Source organism: Uloborus diversus, chromosome 1, assembly GCF_026930045.1.
Source record: "Uloborus diversus isolate 005 chromosome 1, Udiv.v.3.1, whole genome shotgun sequence".
In the NCBI taxonomy this organism is placed as follows: Eukaryota; Metazoa; Arthropoda; class Arachnida; order Araneae; family Uloboridae; genus Uloborus; species Uloborus diversus.
The window spans coordinates 168,810,209-168,828,248 of NC_072731.1; the positions used below are offsets into that span (position 1 = coordinate 168,810,209).

General features: G+C 33.7%; 1 protein-coding gene across 1 annotated transcript in view; it reads left to right on the forward strand.

Annotated features, from left to right (window-relative positions):
- Window positions 1-17,321, forward strand: part of LOC129216989 (baculoviral IAP repeat-containing protein 5-like) — an 84,545-nt gene extending 67,224 nt beyond the window's left edge. Inside the window, exon 5 of the mRNA XM_054851216.1 lies at window positions 17,277-17,321. Within this exon, the coding sequence (XP_054707191.1) occupies window positions 17,277-17,321 (45 nt within the window). The remainder of the gene's footprint in view (window positions 1-17,276) is intronic.
- The last annotated feature ends 719 nt before the right edge of the window (window positions 17,322-18,040 follow it).

Genomic DNA, 18,040 nt, shown 5'->3' on the forward strand with positions numbered 1-18,040 from the left:
TTAACACAAAATGAGCAGTAATATAAAACAAGTAATAATTTTTGTGTGACGATGGGAAAACATTTTTTGAATGAAAATTTTTTTCTTGTAACTGTACGTAGATGCACACACGTACATACAATCACAACACACACAGTAGCGCAACTAGAAAATATTTTTTATGGGGATGGGGCACAATAGGGAAAAAATCTCATCAATTTGATTGGTTTGATTTGCTCATCAAATTTCGCAATTTTGAAACTTGCAGTTTTAAAAACGCAATTTTAGACGGTCTTTGGTGATGTTAAGGGAAAGAACGATACAGGGGATTCCGCCGAAATTTGTTGAAATTGAAACCTTAAAACGCGGTTATAGGCCATAAGGGATGGAGCTTCGGGACTCTCCCTGATCGTTTTTTCCCCCCCTTCGTTCTTTTTTTTTTTTAAATAAATGAAGATTAATTCCTCCACCTATTTCAATTTTTCGAAATTGCAGTTCCAAAAACGTAATTGTAGACAAAATTTAAAGATTTTTACGGGAAGGAGTTCTGGAGCTCTTCCCTAGATTTTTTTTTTCAAGATTGAAGTCCTGAAATCGGTCTGAAGAAAAAAAAAATCTTCAGATGCAGAAAAATGAGGTTTTGATTTAACATAACATTTTAGCAGCTAAATTAAAAACGAGAAACAATACTTTTTAAGGTTTTTTCAAAACTAATATAAAAAATAATGATTTCTTTTCTAAATTGTCATTATAGTACGCTAATTACTTGAAGACAAAGTCAAGAAAGGAGCAAACCGGCTAATCTTGTGCAAATGAAGGCTTCTTTTACCTTATGTTGTTTATTTTACACAGCCTGAATCGCGTAAGAAGATAATTCAAGCTGTGTAAAATAAACAAGATACAGGCAAGGTCACGGTCTCGGCGAATCCTGCTGTAAATATTGAGGTTCAATGCATTGGTGTTGAGGGAAAAAATACAGATAACTTTTTAAACCCTTTTTAAATAGATATTCCGCGGATTATACGCAGGAAAATACGGTACAATCCTTTTTTGTTTTTAAATTTCAAGCACGTACGCACGAAAAAAAAAGGAAAATAAATAAAAAGTTATAAATTATTGTCTGAAATATGTGAGCGGAACCGTTCCCCCTCTGCCCCTCCCACGAGCCGCCACTGCTAGAAATTATGTACCTGTTTTTTGATATTTCTGACCCCACCGCCTTGACACAAAGTGTCACGCTTGACATTATCCCTTCTCCTTGGCATACGCCACGCTGTTTCTCTGAAGCATGTTCTCATAAAAAAAAATGCTTAATGTCACACTTCTTGCACCCCCTTCCCCTTGTCACAATTTCACGACCTCCCCCCCTCAAACTCAAAGCGTGACATCATTTGTGGATGTTTTTTTTTAAATTAAAATTCGTTTAAATAGTTTAGACTTTTTGAAGTTAAAAAAAAGTATTCAATTACATCCCTATCCTACCATATTGCTCTATTTCTAATATTTTTTTTATGTAATTGTGATCGGCTTTGAGTTAAACAAAATGTGTAACTCAACGAAACATTCAGTTGTGGCTTTTCTTTTACTGCTTATTGTTGAATGTTAATGGCACTGGCGTAACTCAGCTCTCAGAAGACAATGAGTTCCTGTACAAATGGCAGAAATTGCAGCTGTAAGTCATTTCTTAACAGCAACTTCGAATGATTTTACCCGTACTCATTTATTTAGCAGATGTCTGAAAAAGTGAGATCGGTAGTTTTCCCATTTCCTGAAAGATTAATTCAGCATTTTTGCTCAGGTTTGTCCGCCCATATCGGGGGGGGGGGGGCAAGTGGGGCTCAACCCCCCCTTAAAAATTAGAATTTCTTTGCTATTAGTACCTTTTTTCTTTGCAAAACTGTAAAAATATTTCTTTTCCAGCCATGAATGAGTTATTAAAAATGTCAAGTTTTTAACCCCCGACACACAAAGGAAGGGGTTATAAGTTTGACGTACAGTGACTCCCAAAAGTCTTCGTACACCTACGACTTTCAATGAAATCGGCCCCTATCCATTGATTAGAATTAATATTTCCGAATAGGTATTTAATTATAATATCGATGATCAATTTTTAACAAAACTACATGAAAAATGTTAATAAAATGTTAAAACAATTTTTTAAAAATCAAAAACCGAAAATTGCCGGGAAATTTTATTTTACAAAAGTCTTCGTACACTTTAAAAAATGTCTATATATTATTGATTAATCTAACTTTTTATTAAGTTATTATTTAGTAGAATATCATTCAACATCCATAACAGCTTTTGAGCTTTTGCAAATAGAGTCCAATGTTTTTTTGTGTGTGTGTGTGTGTAATTTCTGAGTAAGTGTTCAACCACACTTTGAGTCTTAATGTTTCTAGCTCTCTTTTCGTTTCAAAATCGTATTTTCGTAATCTAGCCTCCAAATATCTCTAAATATGTTACATTAAGTTCAAATCTGGAGATTGAAGGGGTATTTTCTAAACTTTAGGACAATTTTTCTGGCCCTAGACGCAAGCGTTGAAACTCGTGTGCTTCTTATCATTATTTTGATAAAAAAAACAAGGTTGTTTCCAATAACCAAATTTTTGGCTAAGAGTTTAAAATTGTTTTAAAAAATATTTAAATGAATAACATGATTCATTATTTTATCAAAAAATTCCAAACCACCAAGACCTGACTCTGATATGCACCCTCACACAAGAACACCTTCACCGTCCTGATTAACTGATTCAACTAAATTCTTAAGATCAGAAGTTCCTCATTTTTTTTCTTCTATTTACAATTGCACCGCAATTTAACCAAAAATGTTTTATTTATTTTCATCTGTAAGTAAAACGTTATTCCAAAATGTTTTGAGCTTATTTATCATTAATTTTGATTTTGCGACGGAAAGCGTAAGCTTTCTGTTTTTCGCCCGAACAAGAAAATTTCTACTGGAAGAAGCCCCATCTAATTTAGCAAATCAGAGAATTTGGCGAACAATTTTAGGTGAAAATTAAATGTAAAACTTTTCATTAAATTCTGCAGAAACTTTTACAGCACTCAAATGTGTATTTTTCATAATTTTTTTCTCCTTTTCCCTCCTTTTCGCTTTGTTAACTTTGCCGGTTGACCTTTTCTTACCTTGTTTTAGGTCCTATTCTTTTCTTTAAAGAATTTTATTAAGCACTTTACTATAGAATGGAATAAATTAACTAATTTAGAGTCGATTCAAATTTCGAATGGTGTTTGTTGTTTTTTACGAATACATACCAGCCATTTTAAAGTAATAAGCAAAATATTAGGGAATAAATAAACAAAATATTAAAGTCAAATGACTTTTAAGGGTCAAAATGCAAAAATAATTAAAAAAAAAAACAACGTATGATAATTTTAATCATGAATTTATTCAAAAATATTTGAGAGTACTATGACTTTTGTAGCGTGTTATTTCTCCCTGTCTTCGTTTTTTAACTCATTTCAAAAAGAAGATCCGTCAATATTTTGAAAAAAACTACTGGGTTTTATTTAGAATGACATAGGAATGATGTGAAAAAATATTGGACTTCATATTCGAATTTAGTTTCGCATTATTTTGGTTTTACTACAAAATTTCAAAGTGTACGAACACTTTTGGGAGCCAATGTATCTGTGTGTATGTGTATCTGTTTGTGGCACTCTAGAGCCTAAACGGATAGACTGATTTTGAAAAAAAAAATGTTCGAAAAGAGAGTTGACCGAGAGTGTTCTTATCTAAGTTGCGTCTTCGGATGACATTAATTAACGAAGATATTAATTAAAATTCTAAAAGGTTTTTCGCTATTTTCGCAGTGAAAATATATTTTAAAATTTAGTACCAAAATAAAGGGTATTTTTTTCCGCCTTCTGATAGAATGTGTTTGAAATTTTCATGTCATATAGAATTCCAATTATAACACTTTTTAAAGCCGATTTAAAATACGACTAAGCCTTCAGCGATTAGTAACCGAATTCATTGTTGACCGACAAGGAAATTAAAAGAAATGATTTAAAATTTTTATCTGTTGCCAGTTTCTATTTGTTAACATAAAATACTTGTACAGTCGATTCCCGCTACAACGCGATTCGACTTGCGCGAAATGGTTATAAACGCGAATTTTTCACGAGTATTGAATTTTAGAGCTAACGCGAATTTTTCGCCCACAACGCGAATTTTTTTGGAAGGAAGTATCAGTTCCGTTATTGGCTATTAAATATTGATTTCGTGAATGTTATTACATTCCTTTAAGCAACACTGACAGCCAAAGTTCCCACACCAAACTAGTCTAGTCCATCAAATAACCACTCAGCATCTTTTATTTATTTATTTATTTATTTTTTTTTCATTCTAAATATAAAAGTTGATGAAATACAATAGCACCTTAGTGTCACCTTCATCTAAACTGAGTGAATATGGGAAGAAAAAGAAAGTTTATGGTGAAAAAAAAAAGAAAAACCTAAGATTCTCGAGATGCTTGAACAACTGCAAAACGTTGACGGTATAGCGTGACAATAAGTATGAGTGAATCTTCCATACGTACAACTAAAAGTCAAAACAAAAAGATATCTGTATAAAAAAATTTAAAAAAAAAAAAGAACCGATTTCAAAATTGCTCTAAAAAGTGAAAAATAATTTTATTCTTTAAACACCATCGATAATGCTTTTAAACATAATTTTTGAAGTTGGCGCAAAAACAAAACGTAAAATCCAGTGTAACCATGCTTCGTTCATATTTTTTTTCAGAAAAGCATCCAAAGTTACGAACGAAACATTTATATCGCTATTCAAATATGTTGTCATCAATGCATAATGTATGTGATAAGGAAGAAACTGGTTCTGGTTAAATTTATAGTTGTATTTGAGTTATGGCTGTGAATGACTTTATCTATCGTTTTTGCACCAACTTCAAAAATTATGTTTAAAAGCATTATCGATGGTGTTTAAAGAATAAAATTATTTTCACTTTTTAGAGCAATTTTGAAGTCGGTTCTATTTTTTTTTAAAAATTTTTTATTTCACTCTTTTTAGTGTAAATGTAGGTATTTCAGAAATAATAAGAAGTTACCATCACGAAACTTCACATTTTTTTCTTAAAAATGCTCCATACTAAAAAAAAAAAACTATTGACACGCGTTAAACTTTAAGCGATTGACACTAAAAACTTATCTTTGTTCCTCTCTGGAAATCATGCGTAGTTAATTTAATTATAACCATTTAAGTATTACGTTTTTCCTAACTAATTTACATTCCACAGCATCTAAGTTGCTCATGATGCAATCCTGTATTTTCTTACTTAGCCCCGAACATCTGTTATCGGCATAGATGATAACGATAAAATACTACACAGTAGTTGAGTCAAACCTAATGGTAGCATTGTGAAGGCTAAGCAGATCCTAATCACTGCATCACCTCGCTTCCAGGTTAGGTGTACCCCTACTATGAAGCAATAGCACTGAAGAAAGGAAGATTTTGATAATTCACATAGGGTTACTATAAATCAGCAGGGTTACTAAAATAAAATTATTTACGCCAAAAATGAGACGACAGCGCCAGATTCCCCATTATCGAAATATCCCTTGAAGAAATTTGATGCTTGCTTCAGAGAAGCCTTCATTCAAAATTATCATTACAATTACTATTAATGTTACTGTTATATGGCACCAAACTTTCATAACAATGAATTTCATATTGTCGCGTAGATGAAGATAGCGAAGACAATGTGAAAGCCAAATGAAGCGAATACTCGTTAGTCTCAACTCGATATCTTTATTCAGAACCACGAATGAACGTTACATCTCCTTATATACAACTTGAGAAAGTGCTGGAACTTTCCAGACTTGGAAAGATACAGAAATTAAAAGAACATTCGAGAAAATACGGGAAACAGTAGAAACGAAATTTTAGTAAAATTCACTTTGTCCTAGTCGGGATTTGAACCCGGGTCGCTCGTGTGGGAGGCGATAATTCTACCACTTAGACACCGTTATCTGCGGATGAAAAGTGCGAACTTCGCTACAATATCATTTAATAGGGAAATTGCATAAAAATTACTGTTTTTTGCCCATAAATTTTTTTCTAAAGGACAAATATGGTCAAACAAAGTAATGGGACCTAAGTTGAGCCATCCCCTATCCATTAAAAAAAGAATCATCAAAATCGGTTCACTAGGTGAGACGCTATGAGTGGACAAACAAAAAAAAACCAAAAAAAACATACATACGGTATGAATTGATAACCGCCTCCTTTTTGAAGTCGGTTAAAAAGTTCATAACTTAGTTTCAATATTGAAGCTTGCAGAGAAATCTGACAATAAATTTTATGAAAATTGAAGCTGCTCTTATATTGTGGATTAATAAAGAGATCAGGAAGAGGAGATATTGCCACAAATTGAAACGTTATAAAGGTGAAGCAAACGTATTTAAAAATGTATTAGATAAGATTAACAATCTGATCATGGAGCATAAATCATCACTATCTTCTTTTTTAACTCTTAAATATAATTACTCTATCTACTGTACTATTATAGTGCAGCATTTAAATTTTACTACATGCTGTGCGTATCGTCTTTTTTATTTTATGTCTTTCATTCCCATTGGTCATTAATTTTGTTCATCTTAAAGTATTTCATTTTAAATAATTTTTTTATTTTTTAAATGCAGTAAATGTTCAAATCTTTATGCAAGAAACTGTAGTGTATGGGTTGAGAAATGCTTTAGAGCAGTTTGAGAGGTGTTTATAAATGTCTAAAAGTATTTGGTATGCTTTAAAAAATTTGTATGCATATATTTCTCCACAACGCGAAATTTCGACTTACGCGAGGAGTTTTGGAACGCATCCCTCGCGTAAGTCGGACTCAACTTAATTGATTTTTACTTTCTTCTATATCTAATATATAGAAGAAAGTATTGGATTCGTGCAAATTTTCGAATTTCGAATTTTGACGGATTCGAACGTTTTGAGGTGTACTGAGTCCATTTCGACTATTTTTGGAAAATGTCTGTCTGTCTGTGTGTGTGTATGTATGTGTGTGTGTATGTATGTGTGTATGTGTGTGTGTCACGTCTGTGTGTGACCAGTTTTTTGTGGCCGCTCTACAGCAAAAACTATCGCATGAAATTGAACGAAATTTGGTACACATATGTGCCCCTATGTGAACTTGTGCCCAATAGTTTTTGGCGCGAATTCCTCCAAGGGGGGTGGAGCAATGGGACGTTTTTCGAGTTACGCGTGCTTGCTATTCCTCAGGAAGTTACTGGCGGAATCAAACAAAATTTGGTCCATATGTTGGTATTAACAGGAACAGGTGCTGATTCAATTTTGGTGTCAATAACTCAAACGGGGGTTGAGTTATAGAACGTTTTTTGTCGTGAATTGTGACTGCTGTATCTCAAGAAATAACGAACGGAATCAAACAAAAATTTTTTGACAAGTAGCCCTTAGTGGGTATAAGAGCTGATTTTATTTTGGTGTCAACAGCTAAAAAGGGGGTAGCGCAATCGCCCGTTCTTTTTTTCCATTGTGAGTGCCCTATCTCAAGAAGTATTGCTACGTTCTGTTTGAAATTTGGAATATATGTGAATCCATACGTAAACAGGCTTTGGTTCAATTTTGACTCCAATCGCTCCAAGAGGTGTTGATTTTTTTTTTTTGCGAATAAAAATAGTTTTATTAATGCAACAATAAGAAAGATAAATCGTAATAGATTGTCGTCTGCGTATTTCTCGTGATTTTAATTGTATGGAAATGATCGGAAATATTATCTCAATGATTTAAAATTTTTAACTGTTGCCATCTTATGTTTTTTAATAAATAAAATATTTGTAATTAATTCAAGTAAGGCTTTTAAAGTAACTTTCAATTTTCGCTCTTTGCTTTGCTTTTACAATAATTCAGACATTGGGATGGTCGTCAAGTTTTTGCATGTGTCATTTTGTTTTTGTTAGGAATATTGCTTCCTCGTCAAGCATGGGGAGGGATCAGAAAAAGGAAAAATATAGAAGAAAGTTTCGTGATGGCCACAACATACTAGTTAATAATGTAAGGCTTTTAAAATGATTTTCAATTTTCCTTCTTGATTCTACATTTGCGGCCCAGTCGGGGACTTATAAAATTTTTAATTTTAGTTATGGCTTGTAATAACTCTAATCTGTACTGAAATCGGTTTAGTTTCTATGGTGAAATATCCTGGTAACCTATGGGGAAAATATCTGAGCCCCCCCCCCCCTTTAAAATTTTGCATATGGGTGCCCATGAGTTTGTGGGATTTTGTTGACGCACCCTGTTTTCTTCAATTCTACAAGAAGTTCCGTCCAGAACTAAACGATCCTACTTTCCCGTTTTCCAATATCCACTTTCTAGTTTCTGATCAATATTCTCAAAATGAGCTAAAATCGCAAATTATTTCAAACGTAACTGAATTTATAAATAGAAAACAGTAAAATGTCAGCTTTAAAAAAACATATTTCACAAAAAAAGAAAAAAAAAAAAAATAGAAAAATCGTCTGCGCATTTCTTTATGTAGAAACATAAAGGACTTCGAATTTCTCCGCCAAAAACTGAATAAATAACTTTAAAAACTTTAGCGTGAAAATAAAAACAAATCATATCAACAATAATTATATCACGTAGGAACCATGGCCGCGGAGTCGGAGTTAATCTCATTTTGGGGTTAAAGAGTCAGATTCGGGAGGCGATGGTTATTAATTCAAAGACTCGGAGTCAGACAACTCTGTACTCTGCCAATATTTGCAAGATGCATTAAGCCTTCTTTCTTGATTTTTTTTCTGCTTTCTCTGACTTTAACTGCGAAAGTAGGCTAAAAAGTGATTGACAACATATTGAATTGTTATATTATGCAATATTTTTGACGAAAATCTGAGAATTTGTTATATGTGCCCCTGGCATGTTTGCATCACCCCCCCCCCCCCAGGGGCAATTTTTGAAAAATATTGAACACTTTATTTATTTTTTTAATGCCGTAAACTAGAGGAATACGAGTATGTTATTAAAAAAGTTTATAAAGCAATGGGAAAGATTGTTTAAACTTATAACTTTTTTTGCAAAGTGTTTTGAAATAAAATCCAAGGCGTTTAATTTTAATACACAAGAAAGAGCTTAACAAAAGTTTTTTTTTTTTTTTTTTTTTTTTTGATATAATGTATTTATTTTGATGAACTTTTTTTATTTTTATTAATGGGGTTGTGTTTCCTCCAGTCAAAAGCATTACTTTTAGTCAGGGCCGGAATTAGACTTCACAGGGCCCTAAGCTGTTTCAGGTATAGGGCCCCCTTTTGTAGTTTAGACAACGTTTCTCTCTGTGGTATAAGAGGCAACTTTTTATTCCCCCCCCCCTCCTTTACTATGTTTGTCTCATACATACAGAAATACTTTTACTTTTTTGATCGTTTTTTCCCTGATGTCCTTTTTGGATTGGATGGTATCAAGAAAGTGACCCACGACTCCCTTTTAAGTGGAGTATAGAATATTCCCAGTTGTAGGGGGTCCGGGGGCTTCTCCCCAGGAGGAATGTTTGAAATAGAGATATAAAATTCTGCATTTTGAAGCCTTATAAGATGTATTTTCAGTAAATTATAGCCAGGCCTAAGGCAGAAATGCATGAAATACACCGCCAGCTCAGTCATTCCAGCCAAGGACTGCAGTTTCGTGCTTATTAGCACTCATCAACTTGGCATAGGAAGTGACTGAACTGGAGGGGGAAGCCTCGTAAGGAAGCCAAGAGTGCCAAACAAACTTGCAGCTAATATAGAATTAGCACTGATCAGACGAGTGACCGAATCGATGGTTCGATTCAACTCGAAGATTGAAGGCAAGGCATGGTATTTTCAGTAAGTTACAGCCCTATAGCCAGGACTAAGGCAGAAATACATGAAATACACCGCCAGCTCAGTCATTCCAGCCGAGGACTGCAGTTTCGTGCTCATTTGCACTCATCACCTCGGCATAGGAAGTGACTGAGCTGGAGGCGGAAAACCTCTTAAGGAAGCCAAGAGTGCCAAACAAACTAGTAACTAATATAGAATTAGCTCTGTATTTCACGTATTTCTGCCTTAGCCCTGGCTATAGGGCTGTAACTTACTGAAAATACCATGCATTGCCTTCAATCTTCGAGTTGAACCGAGCCATTGCTTCGGTCACTCGTCTGGTCATTGCTAATTCTATATTAGCTACCAGTTTGTTTGACACTCTTGCCTTCCTTAAGAATTTTTCCGCCTCCAGCTCAGTCACTTCATATGCCGGGCTGATGAGTGCTAATAAGCACGAAACTGCAGCCCTTGGCTGGAATGACTGAGCTGGCGGTTGTATTTCATGCACTTATAAGATGTAGTTGGAACTACATAAATATCAGGACAGAAATAGGCAAACAAAACTTTTTTACAGTTATATACCCTTTTGCATTGACAAATCATTGACAACAGTTGACACAGAGAAAGAGCGCGGGAAGAGAAAAGACAATGCATTGTTACTTGCTCACATTGGTTTTCGGTGCAATTAGTATTCAATCAGCCCTTCAACCCACCGACAAATGCAACAATGAATTAAATATATAATAATCAATTGTAAAAAATGCTTTAAAAGAAATGGTGTAAAGATTTAGAAAATAGGTAACGAGAGTAACATACTGGGTACTGCCCATTTGAACAATTCATAATTCATATCATCATCATTCATTCAAAAATAAAATTGGAGCCCCCAACTTTGCTTTGGATTTTCAAAAACTCATCTAATTATTTTCAACGACTCTAGAACAATTAAAATTGTTAAACTCACTTCATTTGTACTTTCCAGTCTCTGATATTTTAGTACTTAATTGTAAATTTCTAAACTCCTGTTCTAACTTTGTAAGAAACAGCTGTTTTAAAAGAAAAGAAAACTATAGATTTCTCATGACAACAACTTTTCTTCAGTTGCAAGTGGGACAGAAAACGAAAAGGAATAAAGGTAGTGTACTTTTTTCCATGCTAAACAAATTGACAATATGCAGAAGAAATAAGATAAAAGCAAGCAACACCAAAAGAGAATCTCCCCCCCCCCCCCCCAAATACTGCATTCAACACACATTGTCACAAAAATTTTCAATATGTTTCAGAAACATAAGAACCGTGGTTTTTACATATTTGTGCAGAATAAAGCAGGGAGCTGAGTTTTACATGTATTGACATTCCTTCTCCCTACCCCCTTTCATTTGTGGTTTGTAGCAAACTTTTCCCAAATTTTCAAGGTTTTCAAGCAGTAGAAAATGAAATTTAATTTTCAAGTATTTTTTTTTAAAGAATCATACTAATTTCCGGGAATTGTTGGCCCCCTAGCAAAGCGGGGACCCTAAGCTATAGCTTGCTTAGCTTGTACGTAAATCCAGGCCTGCTTTTAGTCACTGAAACTGATACAATAAGCAAATAATAATAATAATAATAATAATAATAATAATAATAATAATAATAATAATAATAACATGGAGCGAGAAAAAACTTTTATTTTCCCAACGCTTAACTTTTAATTAATTTTTTAAAATGTCCGATTTTTCAAACAAGGCGTGGTCTTGATGACGTCACAAATGATGTACTTTGGCGCATCTGTCTACAGCGTTTCCACGTTATGATAATCAAGAAGTGATTAAATATTGCGCTCTACGCTTGCTGTCAACCATATCGATGCCAGTGAGTAAAGGTGCAAATTAAATATTGCTCTCTGCTAATGGCATTTCACCGTTTGTGATGTATGTCTTGTGCAGAAGCATAAACAATGAAATTGCACCGTTTAAAATAATTGTTAAAAAATGTTAAACTTTTTCAAATTATTTAAAAAATGATTAAGTCCTATGTTTTTACGCATGCTCTCTCAGAAAAAGAAATACTTTTAAAATTTCAGAAACGACTCCATTATTATTTTTTTCTTTTTGAAAGCGATTAAAGATTTTTTATGTGAAGAAAAATATTAGCTGCTGCATTTGTTGTTTTAAGGGTGCTATTACTTTATTGTTCATTTATTTACTCGATATACGGGAAACTAGACTCGTTTAGTTTTGCACGGAACGTCTTGTTAATCTGTGCATGTGTGGGAAAATTACTACTCGGGAATTCAAACAGTAGTATCATTAGAAAAGTTAAAATCATTTGAATTTGAAGAATAAATTATTTAAAAAAAAAAAAAAAAACGAAAATAAAAAATATAGGTAAATGATTATAAGAAAACTATTTTGAGTTTAAAGCGTGAACAATATGTAATTTTACTCTAGAATTTCGATTGAACCTTAGAAATTACTGAAGAGCGTCAAAAAAAAAAAAAAAAAAACTTTGGTTATTTAAATTTTTAAACAGGGCAACACGGTTACAGAGCCTGCCACCGTTTTAGCTGGTTTTCCCCTTCAATTGAGCGCTCATTGCAGAATTTGTCATATGATTAGCTACATAGCATCGCTTATCTTCTGTTTATCTTGAAATTACTTCTCCTACCATGACCTTTGATGTTTGGTCCCCTAGGAAAATAGCTTATCCTTCTCATAAAGCAAGGAAGTTACAATTTTATAATGCTTATTTTGTCGTTCCAGCAGGAATTGTATTCTCAAAATAATATACGGTGAAGCCTCGATTTAACGGCCCCTGAATCTACGTTTTCCCGGCATTTCACGCTTTTTCATCATGTCCCAGCTACTGGGTTAAATTAACATTAGTATACATGTCTCAGTATGCTAATGTTAATTTAACCCGGATTGTAAATTTATTATTTATGAATTTCCCGTATTTTACGTTTTCCCTGGGAAGTTATAAAAAAAAGAAAAAAATGTTGTAAAATAAGCAATTTGTTTCGATTGTGCTTTTTTAAAGATAAAACACCTCATTGAATGTTAACCTATGAAAACATAAATGTTATCGCTCCATCCGTAGTCGTCCTTGTGGACTTCTTCGTTCGCCAATGAAAATGAACAAGAACAAGACAGCCCTTCTCTTCTTTCGATATTGCATTAAAGAGTTAACAAATAGTGAAAGACTATTTTCTTTCTCGTTAAGACCAGGGAAAAAGCTTGCAAAGTATTTCAATTCTGGAAGATATTGCACTTACTTTGAACTAAATGGCTGAAAAACAATCACTATTACGGATTCGACTATTTTCAACCTAAACTCCCGGATTCACAATTAAATGCGGTAAAATGATCTAAAATAGTGTCCTCATACATAATAATAGCCAATGATCGAGTAATGCTCCCGACGTTATCAACAATAAAACTCGCGCCACGGCATAGTTTGATAATATGTTTTTGTAGTGTTTAAAATCCAGGGAAATGCTTTAGTGTGATAAAGCTGAACTGGATCCGGTAATTTTACTGTTTTACTGGTAAGGCCGTGTCATTTCAGGGGAATGAAGTAGCGAAAAAGTGGTCATGTTGAATCTCCCTTTTAGTTTCTTTTGGCGATTAAATATCTCGCCAGTTTTACAGCAAACCTAAGTTTAAGTTTAAATTGAAAGAATCTCAGTTCAGAGTCAGATTGCTTTAGGATTTTTAGATTGATTGATGTGGATTTACGAAGGGAGCCGCTGGCCCTTGAAATACCAGCATGAACCATTCCTATGGTTATAATTCTATTTGTTTTATGTTAATAAATGTTAGTTTTGTTTAATAGATGGTTGTAATGTTGTTACTTGTCTAACATTTTGACCAAATGAACAGAATTACGAACAATTTTTAAACCTGCAAAATTGGAACTGCTGAGTTCTTTTATGGCGTCCGACTAACAGGACTTGATATTGTGATCAGCTGAATCTGAAAAATCTTGAAATTTACACAGGTAAGCTCAGTTTATTATTATACCTGTTGTAAATATTGCATTAAATGAAAATGACAACTACATTAGAAATCCTAAAGAAGAAACGCGGAGGGTTTAAGAACACAGACTTCAAAACTGTGTAACAAAATAGATACAGCACTAGAAAGTGAGGAAATCGCAGCAGAGCAGAAAATTGATCTTTTAAGTATTTATAAAGACCAGTTAAATGAAAAGTATGACTGCTTGAAAAAATTAAATTCGGATATCCAAGATCTGACTGCCGAGTCAGAATTTGAAAATGAAATAGAAACTTCTGAACATTATAGCGAAAGAATAATAGAATTTCGGTACAAGATTACTAAGTTTTTAAAAGAACATGCTGCTGAAAGTCAAAAGGAATTGTTTGAGTCATCAATCTCGAAAGATGAAAGTAGTTCTCAATCCTTCAAAATTGAGCGTTGTATGAAACTTCCTAAACTTACCATACATCAGTTTTATGGGGACAGCAGTTGTTGGTTGGAATTTTGGGGCCAATTTTCTAATGCCATTGATAAAAACAAAAGTTTATCTCCTATCGACAAATTTTCTTATTTGAAATCTCTACTTGGTGGCAGCGCTTATAATGCTGTTGCTGGATTTTCACTTACGGCAGAAAATTACAAATCAGCTGTAGATTTGTTGAAAAACAGATATGGTAGAAATGATTTAGTCATTAATGCGCATATGAGTAAGCTGTTAAATTTAAAACCAGTGGAAAAATTCCTATCACATAAGGGGCTTAAGGGAACTTTATGATAATGTTGAAGTTCAAATTCGAAATTTAAACTCCCTCGGTGTTACATCCGGTAGTTACGGACACTTGCTTGCACCTATTTTATTGAAATTAATTCCAACTGAAATGGCCCTGGATTTCAATCGTAAACGGTCAAGTATGACAGATATGGACATCGATGAACTTCTAACATTTAAAAAAAATGAAGTTCAATCTCGTGAAGCAACAATTCATCTGCAGAATTCTGAAAAATATTCTTCAAGTAGTAAAAAAGAAAAAAATAAACAGCAGACTAGTAATTACAAATTTGATATTCCCACGACTTCTACATTAACTACAAATTCAAAAAGTGTTTGTATATTTTGCGATTCAACAGAACATGATTCGAAATCATGCAAGTCGAAGCCTATTTCTGACAAACATGAAAAATTGCGGAAGACTGGGCGATGTTATGTTTGTTTTCGTAAATATCACCTATCCTCAAATTGCAAATTTAAAACTGAGAGCTGCAAAATATGCAATGGTAACTTTCATCACACATCAATTTGTACCAATAAAACTTTCAAACCCGCAAATGTAAACAGAGATACTGGGGGAGAATCAATTATTACTTCAGTTTCTCATTGTCGGAAAAATATTACTAATGTAAATACTAAAGAGGTAATTTTGTAAACTTCATGCGTTAAGGTGGAATCTGATTCGAATTCTAAATTGTGTTTAATTCTTTATGACACGGGAAGTCAAAAAAACCTATGTCACAGAAAATTTAATTTCAGAATTAAACCCTCCAGTTTTAAGGCAAGAAAGACTTCAGATATTTTCATTTAGAGCTTTTAAACCGCAAATTAAAAATTTTGATGTCGTTGAGTTGAAGTTATCTCACGTAGATGATAAATCGCGTTGTATTCATATTGAAGCGTTAGTAACAGATGTGATTTCGAGTGTTAGTATTCACTCCCCACCACTTAGCAAAGAAGTTATGACTAAACTAGTGTCATACAAGTTTTCGAGTTGTGATAACGTAGGTGGTTCTCAAATCGAGTTATTAATTGGTGCGGATTATTTTTACCAAATCTGTTATGGACCGGTTGAAAAGTTAACAAAATCACTTTTTCTGTGTGACAGTTTGTTGGGGTACTCGCTTTGCGGTTTTGTAGAGGATGGGTCAATGAAAGGGAAAGAAAATCTGTTTGTAGTTTCTCAGTCGTAAGTAGCAAGCTAAGCCCTGATAATGAGCTCGAAAGCTTAAGATTTTTGTGGGAATTGGAATCACTCGGGATTATGCAATCTAGGAAAAATGTTTCAGAAGTAGAAAAGGAAATAATTGATAAATTTGAATCTAACTTAAAGTTTGTAAATAACAGATACGAAACTTCTTTATTATGGAAGGAAGATAAGTCTAAGGTTGCGAATTTCAGAATTGCAAGAAATCGCTTTGACGATTTAAGTAGAAAACTTGAAAAGGACATTAATTTATTTGATAGTTATAAAGCTATTGTTTTGGAACAGGAACGTAATGGGGTTATAGAACCATGTTCTGATTCAAAAATCGAAAATAGTTATTTTATGCCTCATAGACCAGAACTAAGAGAGGATAAGGTAACCTCTAAAGTTAGAATGGTGTTTGATGCTTCTTCAAAGGAGAAACATTTAAATTCTTTGAATGATTGTTTATTCCCCGGACCTAATCTCAATCCAAACGTTCTTGATATAATACTTAGTTTTAGGAAACATAATGTTGCATTTTGCGCCGATTTAGAAAAAGCTTTTTTGCAAATTGGAATTGCGGAAGAGGACAGGAATTACCTGAAATTTATATGGTTTAGTAACGAAAGGGGTGAATTAAAATTTATGAGATTTTCGAGGGCGGCTTTTGGGGTAAGCTGTTCCCCCTTTATTTTGGCTTCTACGATCAAGCACCATATTAAAAAATATGAAAATCATCCCCAAGTAGTTAATATTTTGGATTCATCCATTTATGTAGATGATTTGATATCTGGTGCGAAATCTGATGAAGAGGTATATTACATATCATCGACAGCTTCAGATATTTTTAAAGAAGCTGGAATGAATTTGCGGAAATTTAATACTAATTCCGTAAAACTTCGAAAAATGTGGGAAGAAAAGGGAATGTGTGAAACAGCTGAACTTCGTAATGATACCTTAAAGATCTTGAGTTTAGTATGGAATACCAATTCTGATAGCTTGCATTTTGACGTTCCAGACTTTCGCGAGGATTGTAAAATCAACCCTTCAAAACGCGTTGTTTTGAAAACTGTTCTAAAGATATTTGATCCTCTTGGAATTCTTTTACCATTTACTGTTAGGATGAAAAGTTTGTTGCAAGAAACTTGGCAGCGAGGTATAGGATGGGACGAAAACTTACCTAATGATCTAAAATATGAGTGGGAAAGTTGGTGTTCAGAAATTGATCATTTACCCAAGTTTGAGATACCTCGCAAATATTTTCCGGGGGGTTTAGAAAATTTTGATACCATAGAACTTCACATTTTTTCTGATGCAAGTCCTAAGGCTTATGGTGCTGTTGCATATTTTCGATGTGCCAAAAATGATAATGAAATTCGGACCAGTCTTGTTTGGGCAAAATGTAGGGTTTCCCCTATAAAACGTTTGACAATCCCTCGCCTCGAACTTATGGGTGCGATAATAGCTGCTAGGATGTGCAAATATTTAAAAACTGTTTTTAGTTCTCATGTTTTAGATGTCCATATTTGGTCAGATTCCATTGTCTCGCTACATTGGATAAAGGGTTCACCGATAAACTGGAAGCCATTTGTGGCAAACAGGTTAGAAGAAATAGTCTTTGACTTACCCCAGAATTTGGAATTTTACTCCAGGGAAAGCCAATCCTGGAGATTTGTTGACCAGAGGGGAAAGTTTAACTAGTCTTGTAGAAAATACATTATGGTTTGAAGGTCCAGATTGGTTATCAATGCCTAAAAAAAGATGGCCGAAGCATGACATTCATCCCAGCAATAATGATTATTTGATTGAAAACAGGTCCAAATTAAATTCTATTCAGCTTTCCTGCAATGTTAAATTACTTACAGAACCATTGCTGGATTTAGGAAAATTTAGTAAACTTAATCGTGTATACAACATCACCGCTTGGATTTTCAGATTCCTTAATAACATTAATAAGAAAAAGACTAAGCTGTCAGGTGAGCTTACTACTGCAGAAATTACAAAATCGGAAAAATATTGGTTAAAGTTAACTCAACAAACTGTGTTCACTCTTGAGATTGAAGAACTGAAACGGGAAGAACCTATCAATAAAAATTCTCCTTTATACAATTTAAACCCTAAATTGGATGAAGATGGTTTATTATATTTATCGGGAAGACTTCGCTTATCTGATCTGCCTCTAAGGGAAAAAAATCCTTGGATACTCCCGAGCGGGGAACAATTCACCAAACTGCTAATTCTTCAGGCCTATGAAAACGTTTATCATTATGGAGTAGCCAC